At 42.4% G+C, this 20,470-nt stretch overlaps 1 protein-coding gene across 3 annotated transcripts in view; it reads right to left on the minus strand.

The window, feature by feature from the left end:
• Window positions 1-6,506: 6,506 nt before the first annotated feature.
• Window positions 6,507-20,470, minus strand: part of Vezt (vezatin, adherens junctions transmembrane protein) — a 50,567-nt gene continuing 36,603 nt past the window's right edge. For all 3 annotated transcript variants that reach the window (XM_038314993.1, XM_038314992.1, XM_038314994.1), the window contains 6 exons: window positions 19,854-20,001; window positions 15,252-15,583; window positions 12,781-12,974; window positions 11,116-11,216; window positions 10,498-10,705; window positions 6,507-7,496 (listed from right to left, as the gene is read on the minus strand). In XM_038314993.1, the coding sequence (XP_038170921.1) occupies window positions 6,985-7,496; window positions 10,498-10,705; window positions 11,116-11,216; window positions 12,781-12,974; window positions 15,252-15,583; window positions 19,854-20,001 (1,495 nt within the window). In that variant the 3' untranslated portion in view covers window positions 6,507-6,984. The remainder of the gene's footprint in view (window positions 7,497-10,497; window positions 10,706-11,115; window positions 11,217-12,780; window positions 12,975-15,251; window positions 15,584-19,853; window positions 20,002-20,470) is intronic.

A 20,470-nucleotide genomic window follows, 5' to 3' on the forward strand; every position in this document is an offset into this window, starting at 1 on the left:
TGCCAATTAATAACCACCACACAGAATTTCTATTATGGGAAGCACTGTAAGATTCATTAGTCTGGGGAGACTTGATGTTGTCACCGGATGTTGTCACCTTGATTTCACATAGATTAACCAGCCAATGCTTGCTAAACAATAGGTATATGGATAAAAGTGCATCTTGGTGCGTACAGGATGTGGTCAGCCTCAGTTCTCTTCCGTCTTCACACTCTGGATGGTCCAGGAATGATGCGCGGGTTTAGGTTGGTTCTAGGATAGGCCCAGGGGCCTGGTTTGATCTGGGATCCCTGGGACCATACCTAGAACAAGCCCAAACAAAACCAAACTCCTTGGGAGTGCTTTCAGGTTGAATGGGCTTCTGGGCTTCTCACCCATGTGGGCCTTCAGGGCTGTGTCAGGGCTACACAGCAACCTTTAAGGGACTGGAGTGACATTCTTGGAGCCTTCCATACATTGTCACATGCTAGTACTGTGCCTAAGTAAGCACCGGTTAAGTCACAGTATTTAACAGAAGGTACAGACTAGTAGCGAGACGTGCAGAACCTAGACTAGAGACGGAGTCCATTAGCCATTTAACTGGGAAGGAAAAGAGGGCTATGGTGTTGTTGAGGCCATTATAAAGGAGTGAACTTACACATGACGTACTCTAGTTTCAGAAGAAATATTCAACAATAAGCTTATTTGTATGTAGTCAATCTTTAGGGGATGTTATAAAACTGAAAAGTCTAAAGCCTAAAACAATACCATTACCTATTTTAAGAAACTCTTAAGAAATAAGAACAAATATGTCTATCTAGAACCACATCTACAGAGTCTCATTTTTAAGCTTGCATAACCCAGAAGTATACACATCCTAAACACCATTTCTACTTCTGCAACACATGTGCTGACTGACTTTCAGTACATAGGGGCAAAACCAATGTCACTGCTGACAGACTGACGTGGGTACTAATGTACTGCATTTTAAAGACACCATGTGAATCACTGCTATATAACCTTGGCTGGCATGGAACTCACTATGTAGACCAGGCTGGCCCCGAACTCAGAGATACACCTGCCACTGTCTCTGGAGTGCTGGGATTAAAGATGTGCGCCACCACACCTGCATTTGTCAAACATTTAGAGATGTCAGTTCTTCCTGATTCTGCTAAATTTTGAATAAGTGAGCCCTGATATGAACTCCTTCTCTTTGGTCTACAGCAACTGGACTGAGTAGAACTGTGCTGCTCTAACAGCTCACTGAAAGAGAAGTGCCAAACATGCCTAGCGTCACTCTGGCTTCTGCGATGGTGTCAACACAAGAAACTGGTAAGGGCATCCTCTTTACCATTACTATATCCTAATTCCCGTCCTTAAGATGGGTACAGAGGCCTGTGCATGATGAAGACACGAGTCCCATGGTCACCAAGCACAGCACATCAGCGGCACAATGAAACGGATACTAGGAGAGCTGCCTCTCTACGGACTCTAATTCTACTTGAAGAGGCTACATTTTTTTTTTCATTTGAGAGGGAGTCATCTTGCCTATTTTATACATGAAAGGCTAATTTAGGCATGTTAGCTACTGAAAGACAGTGGAAATTCTGTCACTCAGTTATTGGCCTTAGCTCCAACACTGATAAGTCATGGGACTCTTTCAATGTATACTTCCTTCAGCTGAATGAAAGAAAGCAAAGGTGCTGCTTAAAAACCTAGCATTTTAAACAATAAAGTCTTTGTGGCCTAAAGTCTACAACCCATTACTTTTCAGATATTATCAATAATTAATGTTTTCTTGTTTTCCAGGTTTACTGTACTTCATTTTGGAAATGAAGATGCATTTCTCTTTAAAAAGCAGTCAAAGAAATTCGTAACAGCATGTGGTATCCAATTCAAACAGAAAATATAAACGACAATGCTAACTCCAATGGACTGGTTTTAATTGCCGCCAAAGAATTACAACATAGAACCAACTGTAGAGAAGGCAAAATGTTGAAAAAAAAGTGGATACTTCTGTGTAGTAGCAAGTCTATTTTGAGAGCAGATATTTAACCAAATAATTTAACTAGATCAAGGGCTGCAATCTAGTCGGTCATAAAATATGCTTCAGAGGAGGCGATGCACTTAAGCAGTGGGTCTTTTCAGTCTGCCTGTTTGCTCTGACACAGTTTAACTAGCAGAGCCATTCAGTCTTCAGAGCAGGAAGAAGAAACGTGACTGTGGAGAAGATCTGCTAATTCCAGCACACTTAAGTAAACGGAAACATAAATGCAGGACTGGGAGGAACTATCAGAACCAAACCCATGATAACTAAAGCCCAGCCAAATGGAGCTTAAAAAGGGACAGTTCTCAGTGTTTAGTGTATCGGAGTATAACAGCCAATGTTAATAAGTTCTCAGTGTGTGGTAGTGCATATCTTTAATCTTAGCTCTTGGCAGGCAAAGACAGGCAGATCTCAAGGCCAGCCTTGTCTACATAGTGAATTCTAGGACAGCCAAGGCTACATAGAGAGACCCTGTCTCAAAAACCAATAATAATGGTAATAATAAAAACAATCTTGTGTATTTGTGTATACATGGCTGTGTGTACATGTATATATGAGGGTGTGTATACACATATTTGTGTGTGCGCACGCACATGTTAAGCAAGCCAGGGGTTGATGTTGAGTGTTTCCCTAGACCACTGACTCCAACCCCCTGGGCTGGGGTTACAGATGCACCCTGGGAATCTGAATGAAGGTTCTCGATGTCATGCTTGTGCAGCAAGCACTTTACCCGCTGAGCCATCTTCCCAGCTCAGGAATAGTTGTTTTTAATATAGGAAAGATTAAGGTGTATGTCATATACTGTTAGAGAGCTGGGCTGTCCCTGGCCAACTCTTACTACAAGGGGTCATGTTTCGTTTCGAGCCAGGAGCTACTGTGCAGGGTTGACAATAATGACATAAACTTTAAACCTGTGGACGGAATGAAGACTAATTAACAGGAACCGATGACTAGCATTTTTTTGAAATACACTGATTTACAAAGATGATAGGCAATTTTTCTTTTACAGTTGAATTCATTAGCGAGGGGTCCTAGAACATCAGCACATAAACACCAAATTAACATTTCAAATATATGGCAATTGTATTTTCAACCAAGTATTTTTAGCAAGTTTTTAGTAAGACACGAAATGCACACACAGGAATGATGAGCAGCCAAACACGCACGACACAGTCCATGCACGTGACCGGCAGAAAAGCTCTCAGCCTTTTCCAGTCTACTTACTCTTAGTTTAGACACTGCTCTAGCAAGCGTGGCAATCTGGTTTCTCAGTCCACAGCAGATTATAAGCAGCAAACTAAGGGCTTACTGCAGGAGGCAGGCACACAACACAGCGGCAAAAGTGACAGCTGATTATAGAGGAAGAGAGAAACTGTGGAGAAAACAGACACAACTGAAAAAGCAAGCAGTATGAAATCAGGCGGCAAAGGGGTGCTTGACATTTTATATCTCCGTTGTCCCTGAGCGTGGATTTGCTTATTTTCCAGTAGAGGAGCTGGTATTCTCAAAGAAAAGGTTAAACTATTTCCTGTACTTGCTAGAATTAATGGGGAGAAGTACAAAGTAGGTCCCATTAGTAGACTGTTAAGTTTTGCTTCCATTCCCTGAAAGGTGAAGGGACTCGTTAGTCACCGCTGATGAGGACACTGGATGGTCGCCGGACCAGGCATTTTGCTGTCTCTTACTGCCTGTGCTTTTGAATCTAAGCATAGAGAGCACAGGCATGCCCCCATAAACAGATCTGAGAAACAAAATCCTTACGCTCTCTCTGCTTGTTGTTCCAGCACTGTTACTCACTTTAGTTCAGCCAGGCTCAGCAAAGGTTACACTTCGGCCTCCAGTATCTGGTTCTTACATCCTTGTTCTAGTTGGGCATAAGGACAATATACTACGATAAACCAACCCAGTGGCTCCCCATGTTATCTCTGTTCATTTAGCAGCACGCAGCGTGATTCCTGTTTTATACGGGAAGAGACCAGTGGAGTGAAAGTGAGATCTGGAGCCATTTCCAATCCACACTCAGTCAAGTTACAGCTTTTAATGCGCCAGAAGCTGACTCTCCCTATGCTTAGCATTCAAGCACTGTGACTTTTATTATATGAATCAGGATATTGCTATTTTAGTAAACTGAATATATTTGTAACCAGGTCTTACTCTTCGGCCTGAAAAGCATTCTTTTTAAATTTCTAAGAAATCAGAAATATCATTTAGCAGTTCTGAGAACCTGAGTTTTCCTGAGAAAACTTTCCCAACATGATCCTATGTACTCAGGTCCCATGAATGGAAGGCCTGGGATTCAGACTGCAGCTGGCTCTCACTGTGTGTCCAGTGACCCCCGAATGTGCACCTGGAGTGCTGGCGTTACAAGCATGAGTCAGGCCACGCTCTGAAGTCTAGATTCTTACACATTCTTATCGACTTGTTTTTACATGTGTGTCTTTTTCCTCACTTGCTTATCATCAGGTCCTAATGAAATGGATCCGGACGCTGTGACTACAATTAGCTTCAACAAGGACCTTAGAGAACATACATGGCTTGCAAGGGATAAAGAAAAAAGCAGAGGATTGCAAAAGAAACAACAGTCTGGCCCCAGATCTACCAGACTGCAGAGAAAAAGGCTTTGGGGCATGGAGACGGACCCCGGGTCACTTACTGTCCTGACGTTCCATCTGTAGACACACAGGGTAAGCATTTTTTTCACGAGTGACCTAAACGGCATGCAGTTCCCTCTGAGTTCTAGGTTAGTTCTGGTAAAACAAACCTTGGCAATTTCTGTACCAGAAGCTGTCAGAATACGATTCCCAACAAGATTAATCATGCTGTAAAATTTGGAAAACACAATTATAAGTTATCTGCCAAAAAATTTTTTTTTCCAGAAGGCTCTTCTGTTCATCGAAAGACAGCTATTAAACCCAGTCAAGAAAAAGTGAGGTAGCCTTAGGAAAACACATGTAAGGGCATCCACTTATACCCCATCAGTCTGTCCACACACAAAATGAACTCGTGGCAAGAAGTACCTAAGAAGGATCTTAGACTTTATTGGGCATAAACAGTACCTCGGTCTCATATCAAAGCATCCAAGAATCACAGAGAGCATGGCTTAATGTCTGCACTAAAAACAGTACTTCTGGTTCATTATGACTCAGGTGCCCACTAAAACAACCAAGGAACACCAGCTCAGAACGTTAAAAGAGAAAATTACTCAAGAAAATTTCACACAGAAAAAAAGAGCTTTATGTTGGAAATATTTTAAATGATGAAAGAAATATGAAAACTATTATCTAAAAAGAATATCACTTCACACCACAATGTCCTTCATCGTGACTTCAAAAAGCAGTTTGTATGGAACTAAATAAGAGCCTGTGAACAAAACAGATGAACCTGGAAGACTGGGAATTCTGATTAGACTTTGTATTTCAGAATCTGAAAGCATCAGCCCAGGGAGCAGAACACTGATAAATTAGTGTGAACAGGTTTCTGTTCAACTGGTGTGACTGACTCAAAACAGACTAAAAGAATTAAAATGATTAAACTCCAATTTTCCCTGTGTTATAAAAGAAGTCTTAACAGAATTTCCCTAATAACTTCTTTATCTAGGGAAAAATGGAGTTGAAACAATAAGTAAGACTTATTTAGGAATACAGAAGTCAGTTACAACACAGGAGGCTCCCTTTTCTTGAGATTTAGCTATTTCCTTGTCCAACTGAAGGGACTGCTCCTGACATGTTAGTAGTGCTAATTATCAGAAAAATGCACAACCACTAACCATCCAAAGCCTACTCATATAAAGTAGAAGATTTCCTCAGGGTAAAACACAGTCACTAAAGTTAAAACAGTGAGACAGACATGAGTAAATCCCCTCACTAAACGCAGACAGAAGTTACAGGAACTCACAGCCTTTCCTCCTAGCACAGCAGCATAGACTTAGTTTTTCTTACCGTCCTCCCAGATCATGTCTGTGAGCTCGGTAAGTACACGGCAACGACAGGTTCCAGTCACAGAATGTTCCCCCAAATATCACCGAGAACACAATCAAAGCGCTAAGCAGATGAGACTGGTATGTGGACAGCATCGCTGTAAAATGGATTCACCATGAAATACAAAGGGACAAGGGCGCTTTCCAAGAAAGCTGACGTGTTTCCTGAGTCTTAGTAAGATAGGCCAGGCTGGAAAACGGCGCCGTGACCTACGGAAGCAGAGGCACAGTTGTCTCCAAGTGAACGACAGAGGAGCTTTCTGCGGGGCTGGAGAGGCCTTGGATGAAGGGACGTCTCTCGGACATCATTTCTTTGAGCTGCAACAGGGACCAACAACAATAACAAACTACAAGGGTGTTTCTTAAAATGGCACAGTATTTCCCTTTTGAAGGTGTATCACACCTTAAAATGAACACACATATGAAAATAAGGAAGCATGAAATATGCCACAGCCCAAACACCTTTGAAATTGCTTTAAAGTTCCAAACCCCAGAACACATCAATTGTAGGAATTAAATATTTTTATTCAGAACCTGTATCTTTGTTTTAGGAGTGGTATAAACAAAATAAAATACGAACAACATATTAACATGATCGCTGCAGTTACACACTGCAAGGACACAGCAGAAAGAGCTCGTTCTAATGCTCTGCAAGAGATCATCCTAGTTACCTTATGGCAGCAAATTTTGGCAAAAAATGATAAATTCATTTCTTATTAAAAGTACTTAAAGAATTGCCTAGATTATCAGTCGTGCCATAAATAAAACAGCCAGTCTATTCAAAAATGCCCTTACCTCCCTCTATCCCTAAAAGACCTGCCTATACAGATGGCTGCTAATTTCAGGTCAGGTTTCAAAGTAGTGCTCACCCTGTAAATCAACGACTTAGCTTTATATAGAGTAAACACACACTCATTCCCTTCCAGTCTTGAAGCTGAAACACTTGTAAGAGGGCCGACCAGAAATCACGTCATCTCCGTCTCTATTTCTCTCCCACCTCATTTTCACCTCCTTCAACTGTTGGTTCTTCCTCCTCATCGCCGAAAGTCTGTTCCTGCATGGTGGTGAATGACAGAGATCTGGCAGCCACCTCGGCAGCCAGGCCAGCGGTGAAGGTGAACTCTGGTGACAACTGTAGTCGGGCTAGCCTCTGCTTAATGGAGAGCTGGAGTGAGTCCCTGGGAGTTGGAGGGGCAGCGGCCCCAGCAGCAGCAGCAGCCTGGGGAGACTCGGCCTCGCTCTCACACTGGTAGAACATTCTTTCTTCAGCTCCTCGGAGGAAGGCTTCATTTCCACACGTGTCTTTGTTTTCATCCTCTGGAGGGCTGTCGCATACAAACTCAGTCCTGTTTCCTTCAGGGTCACGTGGAGAGGGCTCACTACCTTCCTCTTCAGAACCATTCCTATTGGCTTTTCCTGTCTCTGAATGCATGGGTGTTTCTGAATTACTTACAGATTCCACTGGGTCTACAGGAGACAAGGATTTCAACACAGCTTCAAAGAACAAAAAGAGGAAAAGAAAAGAAAAGAAAAAAAAACAACAAAAATAACTAAGGACCCAATGACTTTAAACTCCCAGTAACTTTTAAAAAAAGGAACAACAAATAATAAATGTTCAATAAAACTTTCTAGTAAAATAAATGTAACATTGTAAAATGGGGAATGCCATGACATAAAATGAGACAAAGGCAGTGGTCCTCCAAGCATGGCCCTGGAATCAGCAGGACCATCTATCCCGGAGGAAGCTGCTGGAAACAGACCCTAGAGTCTGATCACAGGTAGGGATCTGGACATGGGCTGGAGCGGGCAAGTTTACAAGCTGCCCACTTGATTCTGATGCACTCTAAAGTTTGGGGACACTGGCATTAACAGGGTACACAGTGTGGTTTTCACCACACTGATAGAAAGCCTAGCGTGACCCAGACAACAGCAGCTTCATCACACGTATGTCCACAAGGTAAACAGCATGGGAAAGTGTAACAGAGAATCCAACTTACTTGTCCACCACCTAACAGAACCTGAAGGGAAGTGGTCTACATTTTCTTGTGCTATGGAGAACACAGATGAAATAAATCTGCATTCAAGATCAACTACCAAAGTATAATACATAAATATCATGTAGATCCATATAGTAGACGTTGTCCTTGCAAGAAAAATGAAGGTTTAGTTAGCCCCTCTGGGTGCTAGGCAGTCTCTCCTCCCAGCACGAGGGTTAGTACAACACAATGTACTATGAAGCATGGCAGAAGGGAAAAGTGCGTCCTGAAGATCTGGCGTATGTTTAAAAAGCACTTGTGTAAAACGTGTCCATTTCCAAGAAACATCCCTACGCTGCAGTAACTCCACTAGGGAGGCAGCAGCAACAGACACATGGCCACAGCAGGTTCCAGAGCAGGCTTTCCCTCTCTAACTCCATTCGGACTTTACCCCTGTAGGCAGAGATGAAAACAACTCTGGAAGACACACTGAAACTTTTCATGGGAAGGCATTTTTTTGGCATCAGTAGAGTTTTACTTATTTTCACCGAGTATACAGCATTATTGCCTTTTCAAATGCAAATGGAATCAGAAGCTTGTTTCTGAAAATGAGACACATTTCTCTCATCTGCCCACAATGTCATTTTACAGCTAAATACTATGAAGGAAACACTGGCAGTCACAAAAGATACAAGCATATAGATAATACTATCCCCAGCATTTCTGCACACTCTTGTTCATCAGTCGGCTAGGTCTTCACAAGTGGACCATGTTTCAAGCCATGATGGCTGCTAACTAAATGCGGGAGGCAGAGTATGTGGAGGGAAGGGTCAGCTGAGGACAGTGTCCGAATGGACATCTCTAGGGGAGTAGATATGTTTTGTCTGCTGATCTATGTGCTACACACAGCAGTAACGAGGGTCGGGGTCTCAGGTACTCAGTAACTACTTGTGGATCAAAGTTTGCTGACTGAATACTGCTGGAGAATAAAAGCTAGAAAAAAAAAGGACTGAAATTTAGAGACTGAAAACCCCGAACACAGAAACTGGCCATCAGTCTCTAATTCATGAGCAAGCTGGTTCTAGAAGTCTGCTGTGCTTCTGGAATGGCCACCATTGCTCCACTCTTATGCTCAAGCCTTCCTCTACACCCCAGCAACATGTCTCTCTGGGGTGAAAGTCTATGGTGGCAGCAGAGGTGGGGCAGTGGAGGGGTCACAGAGGAAGCACTCAGAGAGGCAGCTTGGTGGAGAAGACCAGCTTGGTCAGAGACCAGCATCCATTTTCTTCGCGAGTGTAAGCAGCAAGTCTGTGGGACTATCTAATTAGATAACTGTAAGCTGAGAAGGGCAGCTTTATTAGAAACACTGGAAGATACAAGCGGACATGATGGATTCTTATGCTGGAAAGGTGAATATAATAAGAAAGGTGGAACTATTGTAGTTTTGAGACAGAATTAACGAGCTGTTTGAGTTTGAACAAAGTCTGGAATATGTTACAGGATAGCTTAGGGGACAAAGGTACTGAAATTGGGGTCAGCTAAGGGGCACTTCTAATGGACAAGCATAATCTAGTGGGGATTTAGGTTCTGAAGGGAGCCTATGGGACACAAAGAAGATTGAAACCAACAAGTGTAGACTGGGCTGGAGAGAAGGTGAGGGTTCACAAGAGAAGACTGGAGAACCCCAATGAGCTTTGCAGGCTAGATGACCTATACACTTCCAGTGAGGAAGGCAAAGGCAGGCGACTGGATCTGAGAGTCCACAAAGATACTCTAAAACGGACGGAAGGCCCATTCTACCTTCTTCTAAATCCACAGGGATTAACTCAACTGAGGATAAACTCAGTTGACATTGCCAATAGCAAGTTTCTCTTCATTCCTTCACTTGCCTCCCATGAAGCATGACTGAAGAAAAAAGTGAGAGCAACATGAAGAAGGTTAAGGCCAGCCAACAACATCCAAACTTGACTTAGGAGTCAGCACACACAAATACCTCCTCTGCTTCCAACTACTGAAGAAACTTAACCCAAGTGGCCAAGGGCCTTCATCTTTATGCATTTTCAGCATTAAACAGTTATTAATGGTGGGTCTTACTGAAACACTTTAAATAGAGAACAGAGCTTAGAATATCAAATTTATTACTTTCTTTTATCCGTCCCTCCTACCCCCAAAGGGTCTTGCTATGTAGCTTAGGTAGCACAAACTTGCAGCACCAGCTGCCCTCAAACTCAAGATCCTCCTTGCTGGGATTGCAGTGCCATCATGGTTAACTCAATTCAATTTGATGCCCACTATGAAAGAAATCTATCAAATAACTAAGTAACTGACAAAAAAGTGTAACTTCATAGTCTCAGTGTAAGTATACGGCATTCTTTTATGGATCAGATCGATTTTGCTTCTATATAAGAGTACTACACTAACTGGTTGATGCAGAGTTCTACAGCTAAGACAGCATTCATGGTTCAGAAAGAAAGGGCTCCCGTCACTGAAATAACCTGGACTCTGAAGTCGGAGCTTACCGTGGTCACTAAACAGAAGCTGCTTCCACTTTTGCCTTTCTGCTTCTGATGCCTTGAATCCGAGCACAGACTTCAGCTCCTGCAACACCCTCCTGGACTCTTCCTGCTCACGCTTCTGCCTCTCTTTGTCCTCTGGAGACAGGTGGTACAAATCCTCCTTCCGGAACTCACTTTCTAGGTCTATGTCATCCACATAAGCTTCTAGCTCCTGAAAATGGACCAAAGACAAAGGACTTCAGGCAGACAGGATTCACTACTTGCAGCTACGCATTTTGGAGGACTTTCTCTCGGGACAATCATTATGGCAGTTGGAGAGGAAGGAAGGCAACAAACTTATCCACTGATAAAGTAATCTTCCCAAAGCCTAACAGTGGATGCTACAAAGGGTCTAGAGAAAGTTAACACCGTCAATGGCTATTTTCTACTCTGAGTCGACAGACCATATTCAAGGCACTAAGAGCTGATATTCTGATGTAAGTTTATATGACACTGCAGTACTAACCTCATTAGAAGCAGAAACAGCAATTTATCGGACAGTACCCATGTCGTCTAAAATAAAAGTAGGCAAATTGTTTGTGGACCTCGTCTTCAGGGGAAACCAACGCCGCTCACCCTTACCTGCTCCTCAGGGATGGGGTCTCTGTCCTCAATGTGCAGAGTAGGCCGTATCAAGGGTGCTGCAGTGCAGTGTGGGTTTTCACACGCTATTTCAGGCTTGCCTTTAAGAAGAGGGTGGGGGCAGAATGAAGATGAGCAGCAGGCCCTCAGAAACGAATGACCATCTAACGATGTGACATCCTTGGCACCAACACCTTGTTGGTTTCCTAGACCGACTTTCTGTTCCCCCCATTGTCTTGTTTTGAGGTAGGGTCCCAGGAGCCCAGGTTAGTCTTGAACTGATGATCTTGTATCTTAGGTTCATGAGTGTTTAGATTTTTGATGTGTGCGTCCATACCTGGCTACCAAACTATTCTGGTTAAAATATCTTATTTGTGAAGATTAAGGACACTAAAGTTAATAGTAACAGCAGTATATTTACCATATGGCTTTAAGTTAAAGTTAAACTCTGAAGAATGGCCATAGTATCTGTCACATGCTAGAGGATGCACAAATGCCCAACTCCCATGAAATATTTTGTTCACAGTGTTGGGAAGGCTTTAAAACAGATCATTATTCTTTCTCATAAAAAAAAATAACACAGGGAGCGGTGGTGCACACCTTTATCTCAGCACTTGGGAGGCAGAGGCAGGTGGATCCCCACGTTTGAGCTAGCCAGGTCTACAGACTGAGTTCCAGGGCTACAGAGAAACCCTGTCTCAAAAAACAAACAAAAAATAATAAAAGAAAACAAAGATCGATCTTATGTTATTTTTATTTTCCCATTTTCCATTATTTTAACTCAGAATTGGAAATGAGTTACACAAGTAAAAATTTTCATGGGCTCATCCAAGCTGAGTTTAGCTTTAATTAACTGAATTTCAATTTGCTATATAATCACTTGATTACATATTTATATATAATTACACTTTTTATCATTATATACTTAAAAAGAAGTGGCATACTCCTGTAAAACCAGAGGTGGAGGCAGAAGGCTTAGGAGTTCGGGGTCATCTCCAGCTACACTGGTGAATTCAAGGACAGCCTGGGCTACAAGAGACCCTGCTTGAAACCACATCCAGCCAAAGCCATTCTTTTTGTTTTTTTGAGACAAGGTCTCTCTGTGTGGCCCTGGCTGTCCTGGAGCTCACTATGTAGACCAGGCTGGCCTCAAACTCAGATATCTGCCTGCTCCTGCCTCTTAAGTGCTGATATCAAAGTTGTGTGCCAACACACCTGGTTTAAACCAGTTCTTTTTCTTTTTGGGGGGGTTGGAAACAGATTTTCTCTGTGTAGCATTGGAGCCTGCCCCGGTACTCGTTCTGTAGCCCTGGCTGGCCTCAAAAAAGAGATCCACCTGCTCTGCCAAGTGCTGGGATTAAAGTCCTGTGCTCCCACCGTCCAGCCAGTTCCTTTATTATTTAACCTGTTTAAGAGTTTCCGGAAGTTCTGATAGTAGAAACACTGTCGGCATTTCTCTGTTTGTTTCAGTTTTTATAAAAGGAGACATGATGCCCTGAACATTCAAATCATTGTGTATTTTATATTAAAATAGGAGTCAAGACTTTGGATTCATTGTGTGTGTGTGTGTGTGTGTGTGTGTGATGTCAACAGACAGGCCACAGAAGAGAACCCCAGCAGAATGGAGTAAGCACATCTGAGAAGCACAAGCTGAAAGGAATCCACCTTTTTTCTCTGTATTCCTCCGTAGCAGTTTATCCACTTGGGAGATGGCTTCTTCCCAGCAACTGTTGCTGGCCTGCACGTGGGGCTCAATCAGCTTCAGCTTCTGCTCCAGTACCGGATAGGCCTCTGACAGCAGCTCTTGTGTCTCTTTAGTGCAAACAAGCTTCTCAAGCTCATCCTCAAGAATTATTACTCTGTGCAACACAGGAAAACAGAAACATTTTTAAAGTATGAAGTGGAAATTTTATCATTGGAGAGGACTATTTTAAGAATCAAGCCCATAAAATAGAACAGTTCTAGAGTCAGATGGTAGTAAAAGTGTTCAACAGTGTGTGCATTTGCTACCATTGGACTGCAGGCTTATGAATGATGGAGTGGGGCTGAGATGTAGCTCAGCGACAGCGCACGTGGTTGGCAACCTAAACAACCCTCCTCCCAAGAAACGAATGAAAATTTATACGGAGTAGTGTGTGCTACAGTCCACAAGTATTTCTTACACACATTTACGAGCTAAAAAAATAAATTAAGTCTATCTACTAGTTTTAAGAAGTAACCACAAGAAAATTATATATACACATATATATGTTCAAATTATATATATATAATTTAAACTTATATATTGATATTTTAAATGCATATTTAAAATTATTTGTAGACTTCTTTATCTTACACGTATGACTATTTTGCTGCAAGGATATCTGCACCACAAGTGCACCTGCTGACTGCAGAGTCAGAGGGGGATGCTGGGTCTCCTGGAACTGGAGTTCTGGATGAAAAGCTTTCTTACAGCTTATATTCACGGGGCTGGAGAGAGGGCTCAGTGGTTAACAGTACTAGTGGCTTACACCCTTTTGGGGCAGCGCATAACCATTTGTAACTCCAGTTCTAGAGTATGCAACACCCTCTTTTGGCCTCTGTTGGCACCTGCACACAAGTGTACAGACATACGCATTAATAATAAATCTTTTTTTTGGAGATAGGGTTTCTCTCTCTCTCTCTCTCTCTCTCTCTCTCTCTCTCTCTCTCTCTCTCTCTCTCTCTCTCTCTCTCTGTGTGTGTGTGTGTGTGTATTCATTCTTTTGGTTCTCGAGAACCCTTTCTAATACACTTGGATAATCCAACCTCTGTTCCCACGCAGGTGGAAATGGCCTTATGGTTCATGTCACTATCTTAGGGTAGTATAGATTGGTCACTGGGATGCTCCCACCTCAGCTTCTTCCCTTTTCCTAGCCTATCTTTCCTGTGTCTCCTATCAAGCTCTCAAAGGCCTTGGACTGAGGCGAAGCTCATCTTCTCATGTGCTCTGGGCTTCCCCGTCTGCGTTTATCTTTGTCTATCCTGTCTCCCTTCATCCCTTCTAAGCTAGCCTTTTTAGTTTGTGGAGTAGTCCAGGCCTTTAGGCCCACTTTAGCTCACATATGATTTATGCATTTTCCCTCTGACTTCTTGACTGATAAGTCTACCAACTGCAATCTTATCACTTTAGGAAGTCCCAGTGACCTTCCTTCCTGCTGCCAGCACAGCTTGACCACCCATTCGCTCCAGCCCTACACTATGAAAATTTCACATTTGTTGGAGAAATTCAGTGGGAATAACTACATTCAGATGTACTTTCATCAAGTCTTTCTTTTTCTTTCTTTCTCTCTTTCTCTCTTTCTCTCTTTCTTTCTTTCTTTCTTTCTTTCTTTCTTTCTTTCTTTCTTCCTTTCTTTCTCTTTTCTTTTTTTTTTTGGAGACAGGGCCTCTCTATGTAGCCCTGGCTGTCCTGCAACTCTCTCTGTAGACCAGGCTGGCCTCAAACTCACAGAGATCCACCTGCCTCTGCCTCCCAAGTGCTGGGATTAAAGGCATCCATCACCAGGCCTGGCTCATTAAATTTTTAAAATGTGAAAATTTCCATTTAGAAACAGATGAGAAAAATATTTAGAACTGATAAAAGTACACCAAAGCAGACTATAAACATCTGGAAACTATAGCTGAATGGGAATATTATGTAAAGTAGAAGATAAACAAATAAAAAAATATGTACACTACCCTTTACTGAGGCCCAAAAGTTTATTCTGTGCTATAGAAATACTTCAAAACGCGCTGTGATGTATTGAGAAAGAAGTGAAGTATGACCCTTTACATAGTGATGCCTCTCATGCATACTTCTCCAGACTGTGGGCTCCAGTTTAAAGTCCTACCTTACAAGGGTTAAAAAGATGCTCATTTTTGATAATCCTCTCCAGTTTACTTCTCAAGACAAGGAGCATCTGCTTTCTGCTGAAGCCAGGCAAAGGGAAAACTACAAATGATTCTCTTAAACCACGGTGCTTCTAAATCGCTGTCTCCCCTTCCTCACACCCACAAACCTTCCTTCATGCTTCACCTTGCTTCTTTTTTCTAATGAGGACACAAGAAACAGCTAAACTGGGATGAAAACGTTGGCTTATCCCGGCCACGTTTCCTTACCAGGTTTCTGCACTTACTCGTTCAGTAACGCTTTCAGATGGAGCTGTAAGCTGCGCACTGCCGTGTGAACGCTACTCAGCTCTCTCGACTTTGGCTGAACTTTGGATGGACGCTGCGGTACTGACTGGTGCTGAGTTTCGAAGTACCGGAAGAACTCGTAGCTGCGCTTCAGCTCTTCCAAGCAGGCAGAATGAGCATGAGGTAGACCTTGAGTCACGTCAGACAGAACTCGGTGAGGCAGGAGAGCCTCAGTAAGGAGGGGCCCTGAGGGCGAATTGGCTGTGGAAAGCAACAGGGCTAAGCGCCTGAAGAACTCTGAACTCTGTGCCACCCAGAGCTGGAACAAAACCTGAGAGGGAAAGAGAGACAGAAGGTGGGGAAGGAGAGCAAGAACACACTGATCAATACAAATATTGTCAATATTCAAACTACAGATTTATTTACCTTCCAACTTTTAACTTTTCACATTATCCTAAATAACCCTCCCCACCACCACCACCATTATCCTAAATAATGACTAAACTGAACTCGAATGAGTTCTAGGATTAGCCAACGATGTTATCTGGAATTATGTAGGATTTAGGATTCTAATACAGAAGCCAACACCTATATGTAATTTAGCACAGTTCTACCCTAGACAGAAATGATCTAAGAATGGATGGAGGGTTGCAGAGATGGCTCAGTGCTCTTCCAGAGGATCTGGGTTTGATTCCTACCACCCACATGATGTCTCACAAATGCTTGTAATTGCAGCTGCAGAGGAATGGGACACTTCTGACTTCACATGGCACCCAGACAGATAATTAAAAACAATAAAGTGAAGCTGGCTATGGTAGCACACGCCTATAATCCCAGCACTCGGGAGGCAGAGGCGGGCGGATCTGTTGAGTTTGAGGCCAGCCTGCTCTACATGGTGAATCTCAGAAGTCAGGGATATATACAGATAGACCCTGCCTCAAAAATTTATTAGAAATGAATTTGCCTTTTAAAAACCTTCCAGGCTGGTGAGATGGCTCAGCAGGTAAAGACACTGGTTACAAAGCCTGGCCATTTGTCTCCATCTCCACTACTCATGTGATACAAGGAGAGGACTCCTGCCAGTTGCCCTCTGACCTCCACAGGAACGCTGTGGTATGTGTGCATCCATACACATACACCAAGAATTTGAGGCTGAAGAGCTCAATAGTTAGCAGCATTTGTTGCTCTTATAGAGCAGTCAGCCTGTGTTCTATTCCCAGCGCCCAGATGGCAGGCAACCTACAACCATCCGTAATTCCAGTTCCAGGCAATCTTGGGACAGAAGCACTGCACACATGCGGTGCAGGGACATACAGGCAGGCAAAACATCCATGCAGATTGGAAAAACAGGAATGTGGGATTCAGGTCAGCTGCGGTGGTTCACGCACTTAATCTCACTCAGGAGGCAGAGGCAAACAGATCTCTGCAAGTTCCAGGACAGTGAAGGCTACAGTGAGACCCTAGCTCAAGAAAATGAAAAAGATTAAAAAAAAACAAAAAACAAAAATCAAAACCAGGGCTTAAATGGAGACAACTACTTTGTTCTAAGAATTAGTATGTCTGTCATGAAAACTGCAAGCCTACTTTTTAAAAATTAACCTCAAAAAATATTATGTGTGTATGTGTGTGAGTATGTGCACTTGAGAGTGTAAGTGGCTACGGAGTCCTCTGCAAGAGCAGCAAGTGCTATAACCACACATTAGGCCATATCACCATCCTTTACTTTGCCCTTCATTGCTATGCTTTAAGGACTCAGAGATGCAATTCTGATATTCATCTCTTTAAGGTATTTTTATTTATTCATCAAGATGTCTCACTGACTTTCCTATGTATGTTTTGATATAGTGTTTTTGTTTTCTGTTTTTTAAACTAAAATATAATTAATCACATCATTTTCTCCCTTCTCTTTCCTCCTTCCCAACACCTCCCCTTGCCTTGATATGGTTTTGATTAACAATATCACATGTGAGCCACCATGTGGTGCTGGAAACTGAAATTAATCAGGGTCTAGAAGCTCTGACACCCTCTTCTATCTTTTGTGAACATATATGGCACACTGTTGTAGGACAATGGTCTTGTACTTTGTAAAGATTTGTCACTTGTATTTCAATAAAATGCTGATTGGCCAGTAGCCAGGCAGGAAGTATAGGTGGGGCAACCAGGCAGGAAGTAGAGGTGTGGCAATGAGAACAGGAGAATTCTGGGAAGAGGAAAGGGTCATTGTGCAGCTGTTACCCAGACACAGAAGAAGCAAGATGAGAATGCCTCACTGATAAAAGGTACCAAGCCACATGGCTAACACAGACAAGAATTATGGGTTAATATAAGATATAAGAAAGAGTTAATAAGAAGCCTGAGCTACTTAGGCCAACCAGTTTATAATTCATGTAGACCTTTGTGTGTTTCTTTAGGACTGAAAAGCTGTGAGACCGGGTGGGACAGAAACCTCTGCCAGCAGCACACAGATATACATGCTTGCAAAACATTCATATACATAAAATAAATTGAAAAAGATAGGAAAACATAGAATCTGTAAACTTCAAAATAAATAGCTATATAACTAACAAACAAAATGCAATGGTTGTTTTAAAGGCCCATTAAATGGTCAGCTCTGTTTAGACATTTTGCAAGTCTTCTCACTTAATCTAATGCCTTAAAAAGCAGTTGTGGTAACCCTTTTTAAACATGAGATAACTTTAAATAATAGTTTATCTGAGGCCAATTTAGAGTCGGGGTTAAAATATAAATTCACCCCTGCTCAATTAAAAATCTCTCAAGTTATCCTTTTGAGAAGACTTTATTCCATGATAGAGTAAAAGCACCATTATGAGAATTACCTTGGAAATAAAAGAAACTGCTTAAAGTCCCTGCACCCCAGTGAGCACTATTAGTATTTTCTCCTACTCTTCCCTCCGAAATCAGAGTTCTAGTCACCCTGCCTATGCACCTGAATATGCAGAGGAAGCAGACGTTATTCCAAAGTCTGTAAGCAAGCTATAGGTGCTGCACAAAGGCATACGTGCAGATCTGTCACAACCTATGCAGCCATTCTTTATTATATCATAGTTGTGCCCTCCGGAAAGCTCTGCATTTGCTAGTCAGGTCCTAGAGTAAAGCTGTCTGTTTTTTGTAAGACGGTTATGCTGTGTATGTAATCCAGGCTGGTCTTCCACTGTGATTCTCCTGCATCAGCCTCCCGAGTGCTGCAATGACAGCTGTGCACATGGCTTTTATAACTTGCCTTTTATATTCCCACATTATCTGTTTTCTTTAATATGCTTCTATGGCCACAGCTAGGCAGTGGTGGTGCGCATGTTTAAGATCAGGACTCGGAAGGCAGATCTCTGAGCTCAAGGCCAGCTCAGAGTACAGAGTCCCAGGATAGCTAGGGCTCCATGGAAGAAAAACCTTGCTTCAAAAGGGAGAAGATACTTATTTCCCTCCCATGGCCATCTTCAGTATAAGTCACTACTATGTCACAGGGCTGAACTGTAATTTGCTTTCAGCATACTTTTGTTATATCTGATTACAGTCTCAGATCAGTAAGTAAGGATGAAATTGCCAGGATAACGGCCATACAACTTTGTGAAGACTCACATTCACTAGTCAAGCTTATACTGTCAACACCTGTATGTGAGCTCTCTCTGAATCATTGATAACAATTCCTATTAGCTTCTCATATCCTTTGCAAAATGACTTAGTATTCCTTCCTTTCTTTTAGAGTTTTATTTTATGTGCATTGGTGTTTGACTAGCATGTATGCCTATGTGAGCATGTTGGATCCTCTGGAACTGGCGTAACAGACAGTTGTGAGCTGCCATATGGGAGCTGGGAATTGAACCTGGGTCCTCTGGAAGAGCAGCAGGCTCTTAACCACGAAGTCATCTCTCTAAGCCCAACTTAGTATTTCTATTTGTATTTCTTGCGATAGTATTATTAAAAGTTCTATTGCATTGAATGGTTTTGTACTTCTGTTCTGTGAATTACCAGCCCGTAGGTTCTGTACGCTGCATTTTCTTGTTCACTTGACTGCATTTGCAGTGCTGGGGATGGAACCAAGGCCTCACGCATGTTAGGCAAGCAATCTACTGCTGAGCTGAACTCCCCTTCTAAGTTTTCATTACCTTATAGCTCTTCATACAGAAAGAATTCAAATGATCATAGTTTTTACTTTATTGTACTTCAGACATATAGTATTTGAAGAAGAAATTTTATTTTTATATTGTCAACTATATTCTTTCATGAGGCTGTTTTAGTGAAAAAATTCTTTCTTAAGGTATGAAGAAAAAATTGACGGAATTTTATAAAGGGCTATACAACTCCCCCTCCCACTGCCCCCCCACACAACGCTTTGCCCAGGTTTGTTGAAATAAGCTCATGCAGGCTTCCTATCAAGTAATTCACTTATTTCTAAACAAACTCTCTGGCATCCTTAAATTCAGAGCACTGACACCAAGATACAAGTCTCTCCATCTGATCTGTGCTCTCTCAGCTGTCACAGGCAGTGTCACAACAGTGAAAGCACCGGAAACACAGCATTCAGGAACGCAGAGGGAAACAGGACGTGCGCACTCCCCAGTCCTCGGTTCTAAATGGGTTACCTTCAAGGCTGGCAAGCTGAAGCCATCTGTCAAGTTACGAGCTTCCTCTTCTGATATCTGCTCTTCACTGAGGCCGAGCCCCAGCTCCTTGAAAGGCACCACACAGATGTAGTTGGTAACATTGTCACTCTCAGAGGTCAGGGGGTAGGTTAAATCAGGTTAAGGCAACCAACAACACCTCTTCATTAACACATAGTCACAAATATCCAAAACTACATTTACTAATTTTATTCTGAACCTAGACTGAAGCGTTTCACCGGCTGTTGTAAAGAAATTAATTATAAAAAGAAATTAATTATAAGAGCTAACATATTGATATAATACTCAGGTATCTTATTGGGTACTTTGAATAAGCTTTTTTGTTTGTTTGTTTAAATAGTTCAAAGTAGACAGGCAGCACTCTAGCTGCTACCAAGCCTGCTGCCCTCTTCTGTGTATTCCATAAACCTCTTGCTATTCTGTAAGAAATAAAAACAATTTGTCCAGCTCGTCAAAATGGCTACAATGCCGCTGTTCTTGATGCCTTCCTTCTAGAGCCATATGTGTCCTCTACTGTGCCGCGGCTCAGGCCCTCCCTCCCGGTGAAGGCTTCTCTTTGCCCTTCACCCACACTGGCC

The sequence above is a fragment of the Arvicola amphibius genome, chromosome 17 (assembly GCF_903992535.2).
Source record: "Arvicola amphibius chromosome 17, mArvAmp1.2, whole genome shotgun sequence".
NCBI lineage: Eukaryota > Metazoa > Chordata > Mammalia > Rodentia > Cricetidae > Arvicola > Arvicola amphibius.